Source organism: Mesoplodon bidens (assembly GCF_964165515.1).
Source record: "Mesoplodon bidens genome assembly, chromosome: 5".
In the NCBI taxonomy this organism is placed as follows: domain Eukaryota; kingdom Metazoa; phylum Chordata; class Mammalia; order Artiodactyla; family Ziphiidae; genus Mesoplodon; species Mesoplodon bidens.
This window is the reverse complement of record NC_138161.1, coordinates 102291338-102316159: the sequence shown is the minus strand read 5'-3', so window position 1 is coordinate 102316159 and position 24822 is coordinate 102291338. Positions and strand designations below refer to the sequence as shown.

General features: G+C 41.0%; 2 protein-coding genes across 2 annotated transcripts in view; one reads left to right on the top strand and one right to left on the bottom strand.

Moving 5' to 3' along the window:
• RFC4 (replication factor C subunit 4) overlaps positions 1-24822 on the top strand; it is a 243151-nt gene that overhangs the window by 179638 nt on the left and 38691 nt on the right. The window lies entirely within an intron of this gene.
• DNAJB11 (DnaJ heat shock protein family (Hsp40) member B11) lies at positions 7451-23107 on the bottom strand. The gene is made up of 10 exons (XM_081235662.1): positions 22841-23107; positions 20019-20175; positions 16159-16256; positions 14028-14160; positions 12067-12209; positions 11178-11260; positions 10443-10500; positions 8976-9087; positions 8364-8523; positions 7451-7907 (listed from the first exon to the last, which is right to left on the bottom strand). The coding sequence occupies exons 1-10, from the start codon at positions 22906-22908 to the stop codon at positions 7843-7845; spliced, it is 1077 nt and encodes a 358-aa protein (XP_081091788.1). The 5' UTR covers positions 22909-23107; the 3' UTR covers positions 7451-7842.

Below are 24822 nucleotides of genomic sequence, written 5' to 3'. Positions count from 1 at the left end.
CTCTTTCATGCCGTTCTGACATTGTCTCTTGGTCACGGCTGCTGCTCTTATGTTCACCTCATGTGATCACCTGGGGCAAATTGCATTTTCCAAAAAGGGCCACAGCAATATTTGCAGGTCTACATACTCTTTCAAAACCTTGAAGATTCTTTCATCAAAAGGTTGAGTCTACTTCCTCTCCCCCGGAATATGGGTGAGCGTTTGTGGCTGCCTCCATGAATAGAATGTGATGGAAAGGATGCTGCACGACTTATGAGGCTAGGTCATAAAAAGAAATGAAGCTTTTCCTTTTTTCAGTCTTTTGGAACACATATCTTGGGAGCCCTGAGCCAACATGTAGGGAGTCCAGCTATGCTAAAGCTGCCATGCCACAGTGACCACATGGGGATAGAGATTCTCAAGGAGCCTCATGGTTCCAGTCACCAGCTGCTTGAGTCCTCTCAGGATCAACTGCCAGACATGTGGGTAGAGAGCCTTCAAAAGATTCCAGTCCCCAGGTTTTGAGCTGTCCCGGTGGACACCACATGGCACAAAGGAGCTGTCTTCATCAAGCCCAGACCATACTGCAGATTTGCAAGAAAAATAAATGTTGCTGTTTTAAGCCACTAAGTTTTGGGGTAATTTGATACATGGTAATAGTAACTGGGACATCACTCTTAGGGCATCATAAGGCTGCTCACCTGGTTTCCCTTTTGTAGCAGTTGCTGAGCAGAATTAGGGGAAGTTCCCTGCCCCGACCAGTGTCAAAATTCCTTTACCAAACCTCAAAACATGGAGACATTTAACTCTTACAATTTGAAGACTTATAGCTTCTTATAATGGCCCTGATAGTATAAAACTTTTATTCAACTGACTCTTTAGTTTGTTACGGTTACTTCCCCTCAAAATTCAGTGCAAGTCCTCTTGTAATTGTTTTGGGAGACATCAATTCAAGTGACACCTTGACAATGTTGCTGCCAAGTCATGCTTTGCCATCAGTGCTGTGGATGAAGCTGGTATATCCAACCCTCTCCTTCCAGGTTAAGTTGCTTCCCCCACCATAAGCATTGTGCAGGAGTCAAAGTTTGTCTGGTCAGCTTTAAGGTGTCCTGCTTCTCTCCTTGGACTTTTTGGACCCACAAGCATATAAGAGCTGTGAAAACTGTTACTTACACATACACTAGGTGCTTGGCATTTTAAACTCTCTTCCTGAATGCTCACCACTAATAAAAGTAATGAATAGATCAGGACTGAGAACATAGCTCTGTTTTGTGACAGCAGAGACCACCTCCCTTCCAGTTTGACATTGATTCATTAATCAACAGCATGTTCAAACATAATTATTGAGTTATGAATCCAACTATATGCCTTTATTTTGCCCCCAAAGATCTGAATCATCAAATGCCTTGCTGAAAACCTTGTCTATCAATTTTCTGCTGTCCTAGGTTAGTGAACTGTTAGAAGAGGCAGAGGCTTTAATTACCTGACTTGTTCTTAATCATCTAGTCTGGCTCCTCACAATGGTTTCCACAACTGATATTAGATCTCAGGAGCCATCTTTTATTTATTCTTATTTTTTGGCAGAATTATCTCTAAATCAAAATCCAGCCCATGTGGAAGCTACCTTCTCTACATTAGGATTAAGTGAGGCTAAGTGAAGAGGGCAGACACAGTCGAGGTGCATCACTTATTTGAGTTTGCATTGAAAATTATCATTCTTGTTGTTTTAATGAATAACTTGATTTTTAGTGGTAATAACCAGAAAATAACTTAAAAAAAACCTCTGGAGTCTCAGGGCTGATTTTAAAGCTAGCACAACACTACTATAGTACTGCAGTACAAATATCATGCATTGCAGAGGGGAAGAACTAGAAAAAAAAAAACTTTACAAACCTTAGTTAAGCAAAATAGAGATACTAATTTGCTCCTTTTTGCCTATATGTCCCCAAGCCAGCAATTCCAGTTGTGACTGTCCAATTATTCAATGACCCTGTGAAAGAGGTACTATTATATTACCATTTTGCAGATGGAGAAATTGAGGCACAGCTTGTAAGTGGTAGAACTGGAATTTGATTCTAAGGGGTTTGATTCTAGAGTATATACATTTAAATAACTATGGTATACAGAGTGAAGTAAGTCAGAAAGAAAAAAACAAATACCATATGCTTACACATATATATGGAATCTAAAAAAAAAATTGTTCTGAAGAACCTAGGAGCAGGACAGGAATAAAGACGCAGACGTAGAGAATGGACTTGAGGACATGGGGAGGGGTAAGGGTAAGCTGGGACAAAGTGAGAGAGTAGCATTGACATATATACACTACGAAATGTAAAGCAGATAGCTAGTGGGAAGCAGCCGCAGAGCACAGGGAGATCAGCTCCGTGCTTTGTGACCACCTAGAGGGGTGGGATACGGAGGGTGGGAGGGAGACGCAAGAGGGAGGAGATATGGGGATATATGTATACGTATAGTTGATTCACTTTGTTATAGAGCAGAAACTAACACAACATTGTAAAGCAATTATACTCCAATAAAGACGTTAAAAAAAGATTAAAAAAAGAGAATTATCTCTGTTACAAAAGCTAAGTTTAATACATGGAAAGACTCAATAAATATTAAAGCCCTTAAAAAAATAATTATGGTATATAAAACCTCCAATTTTGCATCTATATTCTGTCAGAAAGAATGATGTTTGAAACATAAAGGGTAGAATGAACATCAGTAAGAGGAAATGGAAGACCAAGAGGGAAGAGCTGATTACAAGAAACACTTATTTTTTTTTTTTTTTTTTTTTTTTTTTTTTTTGCGGTATGCGGGCCTCTCACTGTTGTGGCCTCTCCCGTTGCGGAGCACAGGCTCCGGACGCGCAGGCTCAGCGGCCATGGCTCACGGGCCCAGCCGCTCCGCGGCATATGGGATCCTCCCGGACCGGGGCACGAACCCGTATCCCCTGCATCGGCAGGCGGACTCTCAACCACTGCGCCACCAGGGAGGCCCAAGAAACACTTATTAATACTTCAAAGGAAATCATGTCTTCTAGACTAGACAAAATCCCAGAGTACTGAGAGGAATATAGAGGAGGTTGTTAAACATGGCTGTGACTTTGAGACACTGTGGAGGGGTAAGAGGCTGAAAGACTGGAGACGGGTGATTCTTCCAAAAGCTAAGAAGATGACAGTCAACTTAGGCATCATTTGTAAGCATGTACATGAGAATGTGCTGATCTCTAGGACCCAATATGGGCTTGCTAAGAAGAAGTCACGTCAGATACACCTCATTTCCTAACAGGCTGTTGTATAAATGGATTTCAACAAGGCTCCTCAGCATATCGTTGTGGACATGATAAGAAATATGGCTACATGCAAAATTAGTTATTTTCATGGAGGTTGATATGACTATATGCCAATGTTTTGATGAATGGCAACACGGAGAGAGGCTTTCAGTGGCAAAATCCAAGAGCTGTCCTTCAGTTCTTTGGTCAGTACTTGTCTTCACTGTTTGGATAAAAATCTTGATGTCTCAGCCAATACAGCAGACAGATAACATCAAGCTGAGAGGCACAGACAGAATATTGGATGATTGAGTGGGGATCCCAAAACATCTTGACAGTCTGGACCATTGGACTGAATTGAATGAGAGGTAATTGAATAGGGAGGAAAAGGAGGTCCTTCATCCCAAAGTACTAGTCAACTTCTCTCGTGTTGAGAAGTAACCCGGCAGCAGCACTATCAATAAAATGATAATATGAGCTACACATGTAATTTAAAATTTTCTAGTATGCACATTTTAAAAAGTAAAAAACCAAAACCACCTCAGGTGAATTTTATAATGTATTTATCATTCTAATAATATATTTCACCAAATATACCCAGAATACTATCATTTCAACATGTAATCAATATATAAAATTGTGTTTACATTCTTTATTTTGTACTGTATTCAAAATCTAGCGTGTACTTTATACTTATAGCACCTCTCAATTTGTACCAGCCACATTTCAAGTGCTAAGGCACATATGGTTCCCATATTGGTCAGAGCAGCTTTAGAGGGTTCTCACTGACACTCAGCTCTGTGACCGCACTGCCCTCTACTCATGTCAGTCTCAGGCTCGCTGCATCAATAGAGGTACCATACCTAAAGTACTGATTTCATTTAGTGGAAAGAGAAAGGGTCTGGGCTCTTTGACAGATAAATCACTGTGGAAGCTGTACCGGCACCCACTGCCTGTGACCTGTAGTCAACCCTTGATCAAGAGTACTGGTACCATGTCAGTGACTAAAAGTCTAGAATTTTTTAAAAAATGAACACTCATCAAACCATTTTTTCCTCTCTGCTTATCTCCTGGAGTCCTTGGATATGTCTCTTTGTTCAAGGTAGACGTTTTTACTGGAGCTAATTGCAGCTTATCTTTTGTCAAGGAATAGAGTAAAATCTTCCTTCCATTTCTAAGAACAACCAATTCAACTTTTCCAGTTGGTTTTGTTTCCATATCCTGTTCCCTTTTCCAAAAACAGTGATTTCTGAGCACTAACACCCATCTAGGATTCAGGAATCTGGCAACATAACCAATAGTGAATGCAGCTGAGGACCAGGAATTAAACATGAATAAATGTGTAGCCAAAATATGTTAGAAATCACAAAAGCTCAAATTAAAATATATCACCCTTCATTATTTCCATTTTGCAGGTGAGAAAACTGAGGTTCCAGGAGGTTAACTGGCTTGCCCAGTGTCACAGAATTGAATCCCATCCCAGGCCAACCACCCTTTCTGCTTCATTACATATCTCATTGGAGTGACATTTTTCCTTGCAGGGGTGAGCACTATTATTTGTTCTCTCACCATAACTGCCTAGAATACTTCTTCCACACCATTTATTTTCTCTAAGTAGAAATCATGAATTCATGGTAGTTAAGAGCACATTCTCTGAAGTAGACTGCTTGGCTTCAAATGCCAGACCCACACTAGTAAGCTGTGAGATGTAACTCATTTCCTCATCTGCAGATTGAGGATAATACTCCCTCTTCCATACAAACAACCTCATCCATATAAAGCACTTGAACAGAAACTGGCACATAGTAAGGACTCAATAAATACTTGTTACTAAATGAGTAAGAGAGCAAGTTTTCAGTTCTTAACTTGAAAACTCTGTAACACATAGAAATCTTTGGCTTGAACGGAACATATACTGACCACCACAACCTCCCAAGCCCATTTCTGGTAGGGAGCTTGTTGCCTCGGGGACCACCGCTCCATTTTTGGGCAGCATTAACTTCTGGGAAGGCAGTTGTACCTTAGTGCAAAAAGCTTGGGCTTTAAAGCCTGGTTTTACGATCTTCCTGTCATCTCCACCACACCACCCTGTTACTATGCTTTATTACAAGAAAATCTATGGAACTTTGATACAAGTCTTTCCACATTATAATGTGCTTCAGAGAAAGCACTTAAGTAAACTGAAGCTCACAAAGAGTCAATGGTAAAAGAATATTCTTTTTTAACTCATTCATTCATGGCCATCATGGATAAACAGTAGTGACAAAGCCCCATGAACAGTCTTATTTATAGAAAAGCATTATATCTGGGGTCTTTCTAGCTAAGAATAATAACTCTAGTTTGGTATGTGACCGACTTTTGCAAAAATCTTGGAAAAAATCAGCAAGTGCAAAAAATGATCAAGAGCTCTCCTGGGCTAAGATATAGAAGAGAAATGTTGATAATTATTCCTAAGAAATTTTTAACTACAGCAACTCAGTACATAATGAATATTAAATGTACAAAAGTTCATGAAACACACATATGTATTTATATGGTGCGTTTGATTTCTAAGATAGATTTTCAGCATTTCAAATAAGCCTCTGAATTTTGTTCTTTTTCTTCACAAGTGAACACACAGTTGGATCACTCAAGTCCAAATAGTGTCTGGGAGCTTCCCTGGTGGTGCAGTGGTTAAGGATCTGCCTGCCAACGCAGGGGACACGGGTTCAAGCCCTGGTCCAGGAAGATCCCACATGCCGCGGAGCAACTAAGCCCGTGCGCCACAACTACTGAGCCTGCGCTCTAGAGCCCGCGAGCCACAACTACTGAGCCTGTGCACCACAACTACTGAAGCCCACGTGCCTAGAGCCCGCGCTCCACAAGAGGCCACCACAATGAGAAGCCCGCACACTGCAGCAAAGAGTAGCCCCCGCTCGCCACAACTAGAGAAAGAGCCCGCACACAGCAACGAAGACCCAACACAGCCAAAAATAAAAACAAATAAATAAAATTTTTAAAAAGTGTCTGATTGAGGTTAAAAGGTGTGCTTGTTCTTTTTTTTTTTAATTTATTTTTGGCTGCATTGGGTCTTCATTGCTGCGCACGGGCTTTTCTCTAGTTGCGGCGAGTGGGGGCTACTCTACGTTGCAATGCGTGGGCTTCTCGTTGCAGTGGCTTCTCTTGCTGCAAAGCATGGGCTTTAGGCGTGCAGGCTTCAGTAGTTGTGGCACGCGGGCTCAGTAGTTGTGGCTCGTGTGCTCTAGACCACAGGCTCAGTAGTTGTGGTGCATGGGCTTAGTTGCTCCATGGCATGTGGGGTCTTCCCAGACCAGGGCTCGAACCCATGTACCCTGCCTGCATTGGCAGGAGGATTCTTAACCACTGTGTCACCAGGGAAGTCCCGGTGTGCTTGTTCTTAACTGTTCTAAATGGATGAAATTTCCTCCCCACCGCCTTTCCCCTAATTTTTATAAAACAGCGCAAAATAAATGAAAAGGCAATAGCAGCACTGGCTGCTGCATAGCCAAAGGTGGGAATGTTGCTGGAACCACACTGATGGCTAGAAGGCAGCTCCACACACACTCTGCAACAGCAGTTGTTCAACAACACTGAAACATTCACTAGCTAAAGTAACACAAAGAGTGTAATTTGACTGTATGATGTAGAAAAGGGAAGGAGGTTACAAAGTCAAATATATTGACGTCACATACCACCTGAATTAGGTGCCACTGGGAGAAGCAAATGCAACTTGCAACTCTACTGCTTCAAATTCATTTCCTAGGGCCGACAATAATCCTAGTTCCTAACACAAGCCGAAGACTTTTCAAACATGAGGTCAACTGAGATTGGATACATGAAAAGTGCTTTCTAAACAGTAAAGTTTCCATGTCAGATTTGATTATTCCCAAATTAAATGAGAGGGAATATACTTTCTCAAGGACAATTAGGTGGTGGTGTGATCTTGTTTCACCTACTCCAATCTCTAATTTTCTTCAGGCTCCTTTCTAGAAAGTGCCATGTGTGTTTAATTGGGTACGGGGACTGGATCTTCATCACTCTTCCACAGGTTTGTATATTCATCTTGCTTGATGGGAGGAAAACCCAACTAGCTCACAGGCCCCAAGGAGGGAAATGAGGCTGATCAAGGAAAAATGACCAAAATGGAGATGGAAGAGACAAGAGGGTAACTACACCAACAAGAAACAGGAGTCAAGAAAAAATTAACAACAAAATTGTATTTAAAAACAGACTTCTCCAGTTGGCATTTCGAATGAAATAGCTAACAATTAACTCCAACCCTTAATATTGTGTCTTTTGCTCCTGGAGTCCTCTTGCAGCTTTAATTCCTGAAACTCAGGCGGCAGCACCAGACATAAATCCCCAAAGGGAGAGGTATTATTAAACCTTTTGCTGGTCATTCTTTTCTCAACATGAATGGACAAATTCTTAAGCCCTCTTATTCATTTCATGACGATCATTAGAAGAAAAAAAAATTAAACCAAACTTGCATATTGAAAATGAAAACAAAAACACACAAAAAAAAACCCTGCAGATAATAAATATCGCCGATTCACTTATTTTAAAACAAAGTCCAATTTTATTCACTCTTAATATCCTTGCAGTCCATTGTATACCTTCTGCACTGATCCTTGTTTCAGCAGCTGTTTGATACCTGAGGAAAGAATGAACAAATGACTCCGCTAACAAAAAAGTGACTTCCCCAGAGTTTGAAGAGCATGTTTCATGGGGAGGCTCACAAAAGGCCTTATGACAACCATGGATCTGAATTAAACAAGTAACTAGCAATGTCTAACTTTATCGCATGTGGATACCCATACATGCACGTCCAAGGTGACCCCTTGTCTTTGTGTCTCAGGCACATATACCACACATACATCCCACAAAATCCGATAAGAGGCAATTGAAATGGACAGAAAGCTCTTTGGCTGTCTTCCATTCCTTCTTCTTTGTCCTCTTTCCAGTTTTGACCTCTCTCACCCTTTCCTTTTTACTTAGGACCCACTGACTGGGCCCTTTTCTCAATCAGTCATTGCAGACCACCCCTAAGCCTCTAATCCTTCTAATGTAGACCTCACCTTTCCTTGAACAGTAAACATTATACCCTCACCTTCTCTTGCTTCCTCTGATAACTGTTCTTTTGGAAAATCCACATCGAAAGTGATTATCAAAGAGCCCTTGATGTTGTTGTTGTCAAAGTTGGGGAGCCCTTCCCCTTTCTTCCATAGCTTGGCTCCCGGTCTGGTGATCTTATCCCGGGAAATATGTACCTGGAAAGCAAAGGGGATGGACTGGAGCGGGACTGGTACTCTTGAAGCACAACACACAGCTTCCAGTGAGTACTGGTGCCCAGAGCCCATGTCATGGCTCAGAGCAGCAGGATGAAGGGGCGGGGGAAACATCATTAGGACAGTGCGAGCCAAAGAAAGAGAAGGTTTTCAAAAAGAAAAAGAAAAACGAAACACGTAAAGAAGTAAGGCTTTTGCCAACGGAGACTGTAAAGACGAGACTGCCAAAGGCTGTGCAATCACCTCTGAGTAGCTGAGGGGTCTGTGGCGTTGTTACTGCTACACGTTCAGCAGCAGAGTGAGGAAAGGTGACAGAACAAAGCCTGAGCACTTAGTCCCCGTGGCTCCAAATGACTGAAGTGGCTGAAGTAACCTCAACAGCAGCCATGTGAAGGCTTTAAAAGGACAGGAAGTGGGAGAACTGGTTTGCTTACCTTGTGACCATCCAAGTGAGCAATATCCATATCGAAGCCCACCAGAGACTCCACGAGGGAGACTGTTACGTTTGTGTATAAGTCATCTCCTCGCCTTTCAAATATTGGGTGCCTAGAACAGAACAAGGTAAAGATCATTAACTTCCAAAGTCTTTCTTTGGGAAGAGTTCAAAAAGTTTTTAGAAAAATCACGGAAAAGGATGAATGCCACTCTTTCAAGAAATAGGCATTTATTAGACACTCCTTCGTGTACAGTATTAATCAAGACTGTAAAGTAGCCTAAGATTTATTAAACTCTAATCTTAAGGAGCTTACAATCAGCAGAAGTCAAAGCATGTAATTAAAATACAAGTAACTAGATTATGGAAAAGAGAGAAGGACAACTTCTGGCTGTGGGACTGGGGGAGAAGGGCATCAGGGACGGGTCCTGGGGGGCTTCTAGAGCTGGGCTTGTAAGGCCCGATCAGCTCTGAAGCTGCAAATAAGGTGGGCGCAGGGGAGGGTGGGGATAGGGCAAGAGGGAATTTTGGCAATGATAAGGACTTGAGAAGGTACCAGGTTTATTCAGGGAACAGCACATGTGCTAGTTTCTCTGGGAAGTGATGGGAAAGACAAGGTAGGTGAGGAAGGTTGGGGAAAGATCACTGAGATTAAAGAGTGCTATGAGGTAAAAAAGTCCTTGGCACTGGGGGCCCATTTCTCCATATTTGGGTGGGAACCTCATTTCAATGAATCCTTAGAAGCAGAGGTATCACTGGTTTCCAAAGTGGTAACAAGAGACAAGTGATATGGGCTTCCCTGGTGGAGCAGTGGTTCAGAGTCCGCCTGCCGATGCAGGGGACACGGGTTCGTGCCCCGGTCCAGGAAGATCCCACATGCCGCGGAGCGGCTGGGCCCGTGAGCCATGGCTGCTGAGTCTGTGCGTCTGGAGCCTGTGCTCCGCAACAGGAGAGGCCACAACAGTGAGAGGCCCGCATATCGCAAAAAAAAAAAAAAAAAAAGAGACAAGTGATAAGAAAACCTGAGTCCCAGGTAAAATTCTTATGTAAGTAGAACTGCATGTTGAAGAGAAGCCAACCAGAGAAGCTGCCCAGCAGCTGCAGATTATGTCACAGAAGCTCCTTTCTATGGAAAAGTCTCCCATTCTTGTGTGGGGCCGTATTTCCTCAGTTAAAATCTCTGGTCTCCTTGTTGGCCCCTCTTTCACAGCTCCTTACTCTTAATACCGATGCTTTCCTCCCAACATCTTTTGGACTTGGAAGTCCTGAGTAAATAAATAAATGGACTCAATCCTAGGCTCCAACCCCGAATTTTCAGTATGGCTGTAGAGTTACACATTTAGGGCATTAAGGGCATGAAACAGAGGAAAAAGTCTGGAAGTGCCCTGGTGGCTACCCATATTTCTCTAACCTGACTCCTCTGAAAAGCGAGGGCTAAAGAGAAGGCCTCTAAACTGAGGTTACTTACTTGACAACTTTGATTCGGAACCGTAAGTCTCCTGGCTCTCCATCCACATGAGGCTCACCTTGTCAGAAGAGAAGAGATTACAGCACACTGTAAGCCATGCAAGTCGAACACTGCAAATCTATTTAGCAGTTGAGAGAATTTTCTAACGCCACTACCTTAGGCTTTGACTGTCAAGCCTATCTGTGAGAGCAGCGTGTCTACCTGGTTATATCAAGTCTCAGATTATTAGTGAGGATCACCTGGGACTCAGACACAGCAATAAATAACGTGACTTATTTCCTAAACAAAGAATGATTCACTGGTCTCCTGAATCTGATGTTTTAAAGCTATTTTTCTTCTAGAGATTTAAATTTAACCCCTAAGTGAGGTCTGAGAGCATCTTATTAATGCCAACTAGAGTTACATATCTTCTTTTCTTGCTGAGTTAAAATTAATCCATTAAGTTCTGAATATTTAAACTTTGACCTAACTTAGGCTACTTGACAGTAACTTTTGGCCATGATAGTCAAAGGATAAACAGTAATGCTACTGCTTAAGTGGACCAACCAGGATGCTTAAGGATGGTCATAAAAAGGCTTTCTGTGTCCTATAACTGACTGAAGTGTGTTGGAAATGATATATGCATTTACTAGGTGGCCACGAAGTATGTATGGGGTGAGGTGGGGGGTGGGAGGTGTTCATAAGCAGGCGGGAGCATAAAGTTACAATAATAAAACATCAATATCAATATTTCACCTTCTCCAATAAAGGGGTACTCCATGCCATCTCTCACCCCAGGTTCAATTTCGACCTCCAGTGTTCGTTCTTCATTCACTAGTCTGAGACAAAGAGCATTCAAAAGAAAAAAAAAAAAAGAAGAAAGAAAATATAAACCAAACCCCAGATACAGATAATGAAGGTTTATCTACTCAATCAGACCTTTTTCTTGGAAGACTATCTTGTATCCCTAAATGACAAAACCACCTGATATCCATTTACACCTTCCACCTGCCAAAAGCCAGGGCAAAGCTACTATCTATCACATAACCATGCGTCTGCCGACTCCAAAAAAGCCTGCAGTAGACTGATTCCCTTGAAGTGAGTGATCAGTAACAGAGAAAACTACTCGCACTTACATAAATGCGCACCTGAAAGGACAGCATCATGTTTATCAGAAAATCTAACAGGAGAGTTTATCCTATTTGATGTTTTTCACTGATCCCACAAATAACTGAGCTAGTTTCAATATATACAATTGAAGGTTCAATTAAATAGTTGTATTTATAACATAAATCAGCAAATAGTACTTCTCTAATCTGAAATGTTAGCTGTACACATAAGACTGCTCTAAATATTCCAAGTAGGAAAAAGGAAAAATATCAACATTTTTGTTAAGTATATTCAGAAATAAAGGGCCCTGCTTATTAGTTCATAAACATAAAAGGAGATATTCTGAATAGACACTTTCGGAAAAAATTAAACTGTACATTTCTTTGCTCTATCCTCTGGTAGAACATGAGGGAGAGAGAGAAGGATAGGGGAGAGGGAGGGGAAAAAAATCTAGGTATGGACCACTGGCATTTTATTAGACAAAGGAGATGATTAAAGTGTCCCTTGGCAGAGCAAAGAAGGTGCTTGCACTCACTTGACATTTGGGCACTCGTCGCAGACCACCTCCTGGGTCATCTGGAAGCGCCCGGGGCCCAGCTGGGTAGTCCGCATCTCCTGCCTGCAGTTGCACTTCCGTTTGCCAGGGGCCTGCCTTGCCACAGGTTTGTTTCTAACCACCTAGCAAGTACACACACAGGATCAGCTTCTCTCTTGTGTCCCACAGCCTTTGGTTTCCTCACCAGATCGGGGCTCTGTGCACCTGCTGGGGTTGGCACTTCCCCTTCTCTCCCAAGCCATCCCTCAAGGAGACCCACAGCTGAGAGAAGTCTTGGAGAAGTTGTAAGTCAGCTCCCACATAGGAGTGGAGCAAATGGATCTTTAACTGACTCAAATTTTGAAGTTGGAGAAGAGAGAGGAGGGTAAGAAAGAAGAGAACTGAAAGATAGTATGTATGGAATCACCTTTTCTAAGCATGACAAAATACTACTGAGTTAAAGTAGTGCACAGAATTACTATCTCTTGAGAAATCTGAGCTGTGTAAAGCATAAGCCCTGAAGAACAACCACAGCCTTCAAAAGCTGGTATGTGGCTCCCATCCCAGGATTAGCTATGATTAACCTCATGAAAACACTTCCTTGTTTCAGGCAACTCAATCTGGCAGTGTTTTCCAGTGCTGTCTCGATTCAGATACTCTAACCCATAAGGAAAGACACAACGATCATCTCCTTGTAGCTGATTGCAATTAAACATTCTGATCCCTCTAAATCACTAGAAACTAAAATATTTGAAGAAATGTACTCTTGATTTTGCCTGTTTAGTCAAACACCTACTAATCATAGGGCACATGCTCATGCAGTGAGATGACATGAATGCTTGGAGAAAAATCCCTCAAAGTCTATGAACATATGAAAGCCCAGGTCAACGGAATAAATAACAATAACAATAATTAGAGCCAACACTTTATAGCACTTAGTATGTGCCAAGCAAGGCCCTAATCACATATATTTATGAACTCATTTAATCCTCATAGCAGCTTTATGAGGTAGATGCTGCTATTATCTCCATTTTACAGAGGAAGAATGAAAGCACAGAAAGGCTCAGTAATACGACCAAGGTCACATAACCAATGTACGGTAGAGCCAGGATTCTAAACCAGGCAGTCTAGCTCCAAACTCTGTGCTTTTAACCACTATGCTCTCTCAAGGTAATTTTTTCTTAAAAAGAACTTACCATGGGGGCATTTAAATAGCAAGGTCATATACATCCTTTACAATAATTAGATTAAAAAGGAATTTGTTTAGGAGAATGCTAACTGCAAAGAGTGATGCACATTATGTATTAGCAATGATGACAGACAACAGGTCTGCAAGGGAACATGGGAAATTAATCTTTTTACCTGGATATATGTACAAGACTTCCTAAAAGCACAGCTTGGAATTGAAAAAAACTGGAGGTAACCTACATGCCTATTGACGTAACGTGGTCACAATGAAATTCTATTCAGCAGAATTATAGCTATAAGCAACAACATGGATGAATCCCGACAATATTAAGAGTGAGTAAAAAAGGCCAGTCTCAGAAGATAATGTATAGTATGATATCATTTTTACAAAGTCAAAAACAGTGAAAGTAAACAATATATTATTCAGGTATTCCTATATATGTAATAAAACAAACAAACACGAGTGGCAAGGGAACAATAAAGACAAAACTCAGGATATTAGACAGTTACCTGGGAAAGGAGGCAAGTGAACGGAATAGGGAAGTAGCATGTAGGTAGATATAACTCCTGGTATTGTTTTATTTAGTTCTTGGGCTGAGTGATGAGTTCATGAAATAATAACAGCATATCATGAACCAAGGATTATGATTAATTCAATTCTATACACCTCCCCACCCCCTAAAAGACAGAGAAGGTACACAGAAACCTCTTGTTTTTAGTCATAAGAACACATTCTGGGAGTCAATATGAATAGCTGTATAGTTTGGACTTACTTCTACAAAATTTCCTGCATATACTTCTTCCAAAGTGACTTCTAGATCTACAATAATATCACTTCCTCTTGGAATATTTCTGTCTTGCTGACGAGGGGTTCCTCCAAACATGAAACCAAAATCTCCAAAGAAGCTGTTGGTAAGTGTAAAATCATCACAAAAAGAAATCAGAGTTCACCTCTTATAATTTCAGTTTTCTTCACATTGATAAAATATTGTGTCCCACCAGTGAGCAAAACTGAAAGACATTTTAATACATTGGAGTCATACATCATACACAATTTTTAATTTATATAATGTCAACTATATTGCCCCTACTACAAAAAAATTTACTTTTTAATATTGTCCAAACACACAGTACAGTGTATACAGTATGCCAATGAATTCTTTTTTTTTTTTTTTCTTTTTGTGGTATGCGGGCCTCTCACTGTTGTGGCCTCTCCCGTTGCGGAGCACAGGCTCCGGACGCGCAGGCCCAGCGGCCACGGCTCACGGGCCCAGCCGCTCCGCGGCATATGGGATCCTCCCAGACCGGGGCACGAACCCGTATCCCCTGCATCGGCAGGCGGACTCTCAACCACTGCGCCACCAGGGAGGCCCATGAATTCTTAATCAATGAAAAAATAATCTCTCTCAATACTGACAAATATCAGGATATAATGGAGACATTGAGAAAGGGTATAGTCTATATAAATCCATGTATTGCCAAACCTAATGGTAATTTTGGACGTTTGTAGTGTTCACCTTTACATGCTTTTTTAGAAACTAACTTTGCTGAAACAAGCTACTGCTTTGTACAAAAATCTTGGATACATAATTAAACTAAAAAAGCATCAGCCTTAGTAAAACTCTGGATCTTACAGAAAAGGAAGTTCTGGTCTCATAAGACCAAAATTAATTTGTGTTAAGTAACAGAAGCGTCACTTTGAGATTACTATAAACAGTGACCTTCAATTGTATAGGAGTTCTATTCTTGATGTTAAGTTTTGGTTATTAAGAGCCTCAGATGTTAGCATAGTGATGACAAATATACAACAACCCCAACCCCTCCAAAAAACAAAACCAAAACCCAATCTTGGTGAATGGATTCCCTGAATTTTAAATAAAAGCAGAGAAGGAGGATTTTGGTGGGGAAAGAGCAAGGGCAGAGCCTTTTTTCTTTCTGGCATCCCTGGGTATCACTTCTTACTGCTAAGGGGTTCAAACAGGACACTTCCCTGGTAGGCTAAAGCAGCCAAATCAATCCTGGGGAAGAGAAAGATTTCCTAATAATATTACTCACACATCGTTGTAAGTCCTGAAAACCTACTGTCACCCCCAAACACTAAACGAGGGAAGCTGTTGTAGCAACAGTGATTCTTACTTCTTTTGGGGAAGGGTTCACAAATCTCAAGAAATCTGAGAATCTGAAGAAAATTCTCTTGAGAATCTGAAGAATCTGAAGAGAATCTGAAGAAAGCAATGCATCCTCTCCCCGTAGAAATGCATATTCAAACATCTTTTTATTTATAACTTGACTTGAAACCCCAGATCAAGATCTATTTATGCATCATCAGGACATATGAAAATTCAAATGCTCAACAAAGAGGGGCTCAAAGAGCGGGAAGGAAAGATGTTCATTATCCCAGCCTCTTAGCACTCCCAGAAAGCTGGGCCCAGCAAGGGATGAAGAGCCTCTAACCCAACTCCTTCCAACAATGCTGATTATCATAATCATCCCTCTCTTGTGGATAGGATGAAGAGTCAGCTTTGGGTATGAGAGTAGGAATTTCGCTCTCCGCTTATAAGAATCACTTTGCTCATTAAGTGGTTTGCAGATTCTAAGACAGCAAGGAGATAAAATGAACTGGTTTCCAACATATATCCCCCACAACACAGTCAGGGTTGATTTAATTGATATGGTTGGCTAGATGGACATCCCTTTTAGTGCCACCTGTCTTTTCTGGAGCTTTGTGAAAATAGAGGAGTATATTCCCACAGAAAGGATGATGAATGACCTCTTGGTCAAGGATCAGTTGAGTTGTACTCTTCATTGAAAGCTTCTGAACAAGGGAGCAAGGATAATTCTTTAATAATCACTAAGTGATCCATTCTCAGACACTAATACCCTGCAGATAGATAAATTACTTACTGTGAAAAAATGTCTCCATGGGAGCTCTGATGCCCATCTTTTAATCCTTCTTCACCATAAGTGTCATATTGTTTCCGTTTCTCACTATCTGACAGAACCTGGGGGCAAAAGCCAGTGGAAGAAAAGATTATGAGTTGGTAATATTCAGGTAAGGTGAATTCACATTTATGTTTTTGTTTTTGTTTTTTTAAACTCTGATACTGTGTGTAAAATTTTAGTGGAATTCAGTTTTCATTATGTATGGTATTAAGGCATGTTGATAAAGTTATTTTCTTTATCAGACTAAATTCTTTGATCAGTGTTCATTTTGTAACTTTCCACAATGCTCAATTCATGTTTTTAATTTAAATTTATCAAAACTCACCTAGCCATATAAATATCATGCTGGAGATTAGCGACATGGCTATGAATGTGAGGGCAGTAACAGGAAAGAGGTGAGATGAATTCCTCAGGTTTACTTCCCATGTAGTTTGACTCCAGTGTTTAGGCTGTTAACCACTATGTTATATTCTCTCTCTAAACTATAAACTAGGACATGACTATGAGAGACTGTCATCAGTCACAGAAGCAGTAAATTAGGACAGCCGTCAAGTTTGCTCAGCCCTACACGTCTATACCATAACCCCTACACCCCACTACCACACACACATTAAGAGACTGGCAAGTCAAGGGACTCCAATGACAGGTCTCCAGAAAGCTCTACACTGCAATATTTTCATATTCCCTTTTCATTCTTTTGATACATGTAGAAATCCATTTGGGAAGAATGCTGTCTGCCACACACAGCTCATAACCTCCTGAGTTTGAACTGCAAAGAGTGAAAAGGGACACTGCTCTATGAAGGATGCTCAAGCTAAATTTCACAACTTGAAAAGACTTTCTGAAGTTTTAATGGTTTTAGAAAACTACATACTCAGTCATAGGTATACGCTTTCTCATTGAGACCATTCCATATATAGAACTAAAGAATGTAAAACAAAATAAGCTTCAATGTTCTCAAATTTTGCCCTCCAAAAAACAGCTTCCCATTTACTTAGAGCATTCTGAAATATATGCACACATATAACTTTGAAAATTGAATAACTTTATGTTATTTGATATTCTTAAATGTCTATTTAGATAGTAGACTGAAGGAGAAAGTTATAGAAACCCATACTTGTGTTGGCTCAGGAAACGTGAGGTTGGAAGTAGATGGGGCTTGTTGACTCAGCAAAAGAAAGGGAAGATCTGATTGGCGTATGTAAATAGGACACACTTTTGGCTCAGGGCCTGAATGATGTGTAAGGTGCCACAGCAAAAATCTACTAACATTTAAGATACATTTAGAAGGATAAAAAGAAATTCAGTGTACAAGAGAGTGAGCATTCTTAAAAGTAAAGACAAATGGGTTAGTCTAGAAGTGACCAGAGTACTCAACTAAAGCCACTGTGATAGACCAGGTGAGAAGAAAATTGTTTGGTAAATATCCTAAAAAATAGCCACTTTGGGGAAGTAGAAATGGGCAGAGTTAACTTTAAAAAAGAAAACAAAACAAAACTCATTATTATGTGATCTGGATTTCCAATATTTTCACTTTCAAGTCTACTTCTCTGTTCCTGTCTTGGCAAAGAAATGAACCCCACATTTGGGTCCATAAGAAACACCATTTCAAAACCCCAAAACAAAGACTATTTTTTAAGTCAGCTTCTTTTTGGACATAGGAGGCTTCTGTAATAACTACCCCCAAATTACTCCTCAAGTTATCTATTACCATTCACTTACTCCTCACTTTTCTTCTGTCTAAGGAATGCAACTTTATTCCATAGTCTTGGAAACTTTTATTATTAAAAGAAAAAAAGGAGTTTCTTAGTTGACTGGCCAACCAACCAGAGTCTCAATTAATTAAAATGCCAGTAGTAATCCCAGCTCAGTAGAGAAGACAGATTTGTATTCACAAAAGACTCTTCAACTTTACTGAGATTCTGATTTGTGAACACTAATTTATCTAAGGACCAAAGGCAGGCAATCAAGTGAATGATACAAACAGAAAATTTGAACTAGTGACCAGAAAGGCTCTTAAGAGTTAAACTGCAATTTCATGAATGATCTATGTATAGTCTTGCCTAGGTCATGGCTAAAGAACATGGTAGAGTCTTTAAAGAGCATGGTAAATTCTTAGCAACAGTTTCCCCAGAAAATATTTTTGATTATTGGGTTCCTAGCAAGCAATGGGAATACTCATGGGAAACACAGTGTGAAATATGGAATCCATATTATCAACAAGAAAGAAATGTTACATACAGTAATTTAAGAGGGTCCACCAACCCTCTCAAGTTTATTTGTGGGCCTGCGGTTAGGAATTTTGGTCCTATAGGTGTTGAGAGAAGAAAGGGAAACCCCATTAGTTCTAGGTTTCACCTGGGTATGTAAGTCACTGTTTTGGTTCATTCACTTCTTTAACCTAGGAGGCCTTGGGATCCCTTCCTTCTGGGTTTTTTCCACTAAAATATTTTTCAGATTTGTTTTCAGTCTTCTCACTATATAGGGATTTAATTTGAATTCAGAAGTTGTAGCTCTCTGACTTTTGGAGTCAAATTATTTTTTTCTGGGCCCTTTTAGAAAATGTGAATAAATGGTAACTAGAATTGATAACACTGTATTGTATAACTGAAATTTGCTAAGAAAGCAGAGCTTAAATGTTCTCACCAAAACAATAAATATATGAGGTGATGGATTAACTAGATGGGTGAAATCCTTTCACAATGTATATGTGTACCAAGTAATCACAATATATACTTTAAATATCTTACAATTATATTTGTCAATTATATCTCAATAAAGCTGAAAAGAAAAAGTATAACCACAGAATAATAGTATTCTATTTCTAGGGGAAAGGTGAATTGCAACACACACAATACAGCTAACTCCTAAATTAATACATATGAAAGATTATCAGTGACTTATTTGTAAAATTTTTTCACCATAGTGTTGAAAGGTTCTGTGTATAATGGTTTTTCAAATAGTAAAAAGATTATTAAGCATTCAGTAAATATTCCTCTGTGTTGTTAAAAATTTTTTTTAAATGGTAATAAGAAAATGCCCAGCTCTCCTATATTTCATGGTGTCCTAATGAAGATTAAATGAGATGATACACATGAAAGTATTTTGACCTCTAGATTACAGGTTGCAAATTCAAACTATAGCTGTGTTTTCTTTGATCTGCATGTAAAAGAAAATTTTAAATTGAATTAGTTACCAACATTTTACAACCAGGAGAATTTACCAAAAAATCAGGATTTCCACTCCTCTTGAAAAATTAAATGATCTGGCCACAGTGTGCAAACACAGTGTTTGCATCTGTACACGGCAAAAACCGGCTGGTGTTGAATAACAGCTGTTCCCTTGAAATGGGGCAAGAAGTCTTCAGCCTGTCACAGTCCTCTTCAATCGCTACTGATTCCTAACATGGAGGTAGAATATCCACTCTCCTGTTGTATCTTATACCTGCCCTGCATGTTATCTGCCTGATCCACATGGGCACATGTGGATTTGCAATCCTCATTTAGATTTTATTTCTGTTTCTGGCTGCAACTCTCAAACGGAGTGATTGATCATCAATCTACGTATTAACCTACCAATCCTATTTTCTTTCATTTGTCTTTTTCAACATTACTCTCCACAATAAGACAAATACTGAAACGAAAAGGGCAAGAAGTAGCACGTACTAACATTAATGTACAATATAGCATCAAGTGCTACTTTTATCTATTGTCAATTTTTTTTTAAAAAGTGACCTGAAAAATGGGAGTGTTACTCAGCGTTACATGGTTTTTTTCTGAATCTGTAGGTTTTATTCATACTTCATCCTTTTCCTGACTCACCTCATAAGCAGCACCCAGATCCTGGAATTTCTCCTGCGCTCGAGGATCATCAGGATTCCGGTCAGGATGAAGCTGCAGGGCTAGTTTCCTGTAGGCCTTTTTAATATCCTTTATAGAGGCACTGCGAGGCACCCCTAAGATCTTATAGAAATCTCGCCTGAGGGTGGGGGAGAGGGAGAAGATACTTCATTAAAGAGTTAATACACTACATTTTTAAAAGTGAAATTTTTTCCTTTACATTTAGGTTTGTGTCTGAGCAAAGAGGTAGGAAAATGAAGGTACCCACGTGACACACGAAAAAGAATGACTAAAAAGAGAACACACCAGAATTTGTAATGAGTCTCATATTGAAGTAATCACAATGAGAGGCTATGTACTTTTTGAACAATACTAGAATTATTCAAAATATCTCTGGCATTCTTCTCTTAGAACTACCCTTAGTCAAGAAAGTCATTTTCTTATTTTATGGTCACACATCATTTTCAACCAAGAACTGTATAATCAAATTGACTCTCTTTTTTCTCCCCTATTACTGACTTCAAATGACTTTTGACTGCTTCCAAAGGTCAGTCTCAACGGATGAATTTCTTTGTTCAAAAAGATTATGTCAGAGATGTTCTTTACTCAAAAAGATTATGTCACAGAAATGTTCTAACAGTAGCACTCTTGGAATGTTAAAGATGAAGTGACTGAAGTTAATTTCAGAGGTTAACACAGAGGTTAAGTCAAAGCCCAAATAAAAAGCTTGAAGAGAGAATAACACCCATTTGAATGTATGAGTTGTGGAGTTTTTTGCTGAGAGAGAAAATTTCAATTTTGCAGTCATTACTAGTTATACTAGTTATACTAGTTTGTCTAGGTTAAGTCTTAATTAGAGACAGCTGCTGGAACCCATATGCAGGCGTCTATAAGTCTCAGTAGCTGCAAATATGTACATGGCATGAGCTAGAAGATAAAGTGGAGATCCACTGACCTCCTTGCCAGGAGCTATGTTGGAACCAAATTAATTGTAAAGGGAATCTTTGCAGGAAGGGCCAATGTGAAGACAGAATAAGACTAACAAAGTTTCAGGGCAGGGACCAAAGCCAGCCCATAGAAGACACCAATAAATATTCGTTGAATGAAATGAATAAATAAGCATGCTCACAAAAGTCTATTCCTTTTGCCAGAGTCACTTTAGCCAGCAGAAATTATTCTGAAAATGCACTCTCTCAACCAAAGGGATGGGAAAGTTGTTCACAGGAAGATGGTGTAGTAATGATGGCAATTTTAAAATGCAGTGGGGAAAAATGCATTGGGGTATCAAGATCCACGTAATATATGACAGAACTTTAAAAAATGTATTTCATAAGCTCTTAGTCACACTTCAGGAAAACCATTTAATGTATAAATTTTAAAAATTATCACTGACAAGGGGTTCCATGAGGATTATTTAGGTGCTTTATCACCACATCCCCAAAATCTGCAAAAACTTGACATCTCTTGAGACAAGAACTAAATAAATCAAAGGTTTCACTAATGTTAATGACAAAAGAGCTAGCTATATAAAAAGTGAGGCTTAGGCTATACTTAATATAAAAATGGTTAAGTAACAGCTGAGAAAAATACAGGGAAAAGATGGCTGGCATAACTCAGCATCAACATGAAGGTCCCCAAGAGAATCCTTTATGAAAAACTGAAGTTTATAGCTACAGTACTAACAGTATTTATCCTGAAATCTTGTTTAAACAACTTAAGGTACCCATTGCTTTAAGTGCAAAAAGTACTAACAAAAACATGTTAAAAAACCCAATAAAGCATTACCTAGGAGAAGTTAATTTTTATTTTAGAAATTTAATATGTTTCATGAGAAAAAAAAAAACCAACAAAGTTGAAGCATATATGCACAGGGAAAAAACTTTTAAGAGAATAACAAGTATTTAAAGTTTAAAGCTCTGCTAGGTAGTGCTTTCTACATTCAGAGCAACCTATACATTTGTCAAAAGCTAAGACTTTACTATTCCCCACATTCTAAAATATGAGCCTGGCATATCATACCCTGTGGTCAGCAGGCCTATACGATAGTGGATCTTATTAAAGGCCGGAGAATCTCAAGAGTTCAGGTGGTCCTACTTCCTTCAAACAGGTGGCACATTATCATCCTCATGTCACAGATGAGAATTGAAATGTTCCTTCAAGGTCACATAATTCGTAAGTGGGGTGGGCTAGAATCCCAGTCTACCACCTATTGGTGTAGTAGTGGAAATGTTTTTTCCCCGCTCATAATACCATTCAGCTTCCTAAGAATGCTCCATGGAGAGACAGTGAGGCATGATGACAACTCAGGCTCAGTATCTCAAGAAGCTGAGAAGTACAAGGGCTCTCCCAAGGGTCTGCCTTGCTCCCTCAATCCAACTTCCTTCAGTCCCAGCATGGCCTCCCTAACCTGTCCTCCCCATTTCCTCACTTGGCCTGGCATCATAACCCACCCACTTAATGTCAGCCCAATGGCTTGTTGCAGGCTCAACATTGCATCGTCCTCTTCTCCAGCTCAGCAGCCCCCTCCCACCACGTTGCTTTTGGCACTGCATCCAACCCTCACTTCTCTAGGCAAATCTAGCTCTAGGGCTTCTGGGTCTAAGCCCCTCTCACCCGTATCACCCACTGCTCTCCTCTCCACCCCCACAAGCCTGGCCCACGCTATCCATTCCTCCGCTCCACCGCCTCACCACAGCAACGCCCCTCTCCACTCCCCCAGTGTGACAATGCCCCCCCTCCCTCAAGCCTCCTCCCCAGCCAAGACTGACTTAAGGGCCCCGTGCCCGCGGATGCCAGTTCCTCACCCAGCGATCACGGCCCCGATGAGGTACAGCAGCAACAGGCAGAAGGTGCCCAGGTTCTGTGGGGCCATGGTCTCTCTGTGCGGGCCCCTGACCCCCGCACTCTTCACAGCCTCCGCCGCCGCCGCCGCGTCGGCTCGCCAGCCCCCCCGGCCCTGAGAGGCCGCCTCACGCCGGAGTCTCCGACTTAGTCGGGAGCGACAGCTAGCTTGCCCCCTCCTCTACCAGTCCACTTCCCGGGAGTCCCGAGTCCCGGCGAGAGAAGCACCCAGCGGGCCAGAGCCAATCGCTGCTCGGGACATCACACGCGGCCGGCGCCTCACAGCCAATCAGCGCAGTACACTTCACCTCCGAGGCGGTGAGGCCGGCCAGTTAGGCTTCGGAACTACAGCCGCAGCTCCCGGCCAATTAGAAGGGGAAACGTCAGAGAATCGTGCCTCCGCAGGAATCCGCTCAGCCCCGGCACCTGCGAGTCGCAGAAAATTACGTAAAGATTGGTGGTGGGGAAAGGGTTCCAAGAGCCGGCATCGCGGTACACAAAGTTTCCCTTCGCCCGCCTCCTTGGACTCTCCACCAATCACGGGGCTCCTCCTCCAGCACTGACCAATTGCGGGAGGGAGGTTTTATCTTGGTTACGAGGCTCGGAATTTCATTCACCAAGGGCTAGGCGCTGTACGCCGGGGAGGAAGGACGCGGGCGAAATGGGCGGGGACAAGAACTCCACGCGGACGGTACGGCTGATGCATAGCTTAGATCATATTTTATATTCTAACAAACCCAGGAGAAAATTGTCTCGGTTTCGCAAAGAAGAGGCCTGATGAGGAGTGGCCCTGGAAGCAGACTTAGGTTCGGATTCAGCTTCCACCACTTCCTAGCGGTGAGAACAGGTTCCCTCCCCGCTCCCAGCCTGACACTAATTTGCTTTATCTACAAACCTGAGACAAAGCATTTACTGGTAGTGTTGTGAAATTTTAGTAGGAGAAAATCTGTAAACCGTCTAGCACAGCGTCTGGCACATAGTAAGAACGCAAAGAATAATAAATATTACAGTTAAGAAGAGAAAGGATCCTCCCCCCCATTTTTGCTCATTTCAGTAATTGCACCACCTAGTTGTTCACTACAAAACTTTAGGTGCCTTCCTTGATTCTCTCCTGTATCCCCTATCCAAATCTTTACCTTTAAACCATACCTTGAATCTGTCCACTATTCTACATCTCCACTACCTCTCTGGGCTAAGTCACGTTATCTCCCACCTGGCAAGGGCTTCCTAACTGGCCTCCCTGCCTCCACTCGTAATATCTTAGTATCTTTTTTTCACCCCGTCCCTTCCCCCGCCATGATTTTTTACAAACATGTCAGATCATATAATTTGTCTGCTTAAAAGCCTCGAATGGCTTTTCATTACACTTGCAATAAGATCCCAAGTCTTTATACTAGCTTATAGAAACATTATTTCTCAATAAAGCTGGGGAAAAAGAACAAAAATCTTATATGATCTGTACCCTCACCTAGTATACTCCTTACCACGTTCCAATAAAAGTGGTTTCTTTTCTTTTTTGAATACCCCAAGCTCATTCCTGCCTAGGGCATTTGTTCTAGCTGTTCTCTGCCTGAAACGCTCTTTCCTCAGATCCTAACATGGGTGACTCCTTTTTAAACTCAGATAACAGCTTAAATTTACCACCTCATAGCAGACTTCCCTGACCAACCAATCAAAATTGGCCCCTACTGAGTCTCTATTCTTACAGTGTGCTATTTTATTATTTCCATCCCTGCCCCCCACACTCACACACATTGGAATGCCACTTTCATGAAAGCATGAATCTGTACTGTTTTGTTCACAGCTGTCTAGAACAGCAACCTAGGACAGAGCTTGTGACAGAGACAAAGTCGCTTCGACTGTGATCTTCGTGTGCTGGCTTCTTATTCTTCAGGCCTCAGCTCAGATTTGGCACTCACCCCTTTCCCCAAATTTTATAGCACTT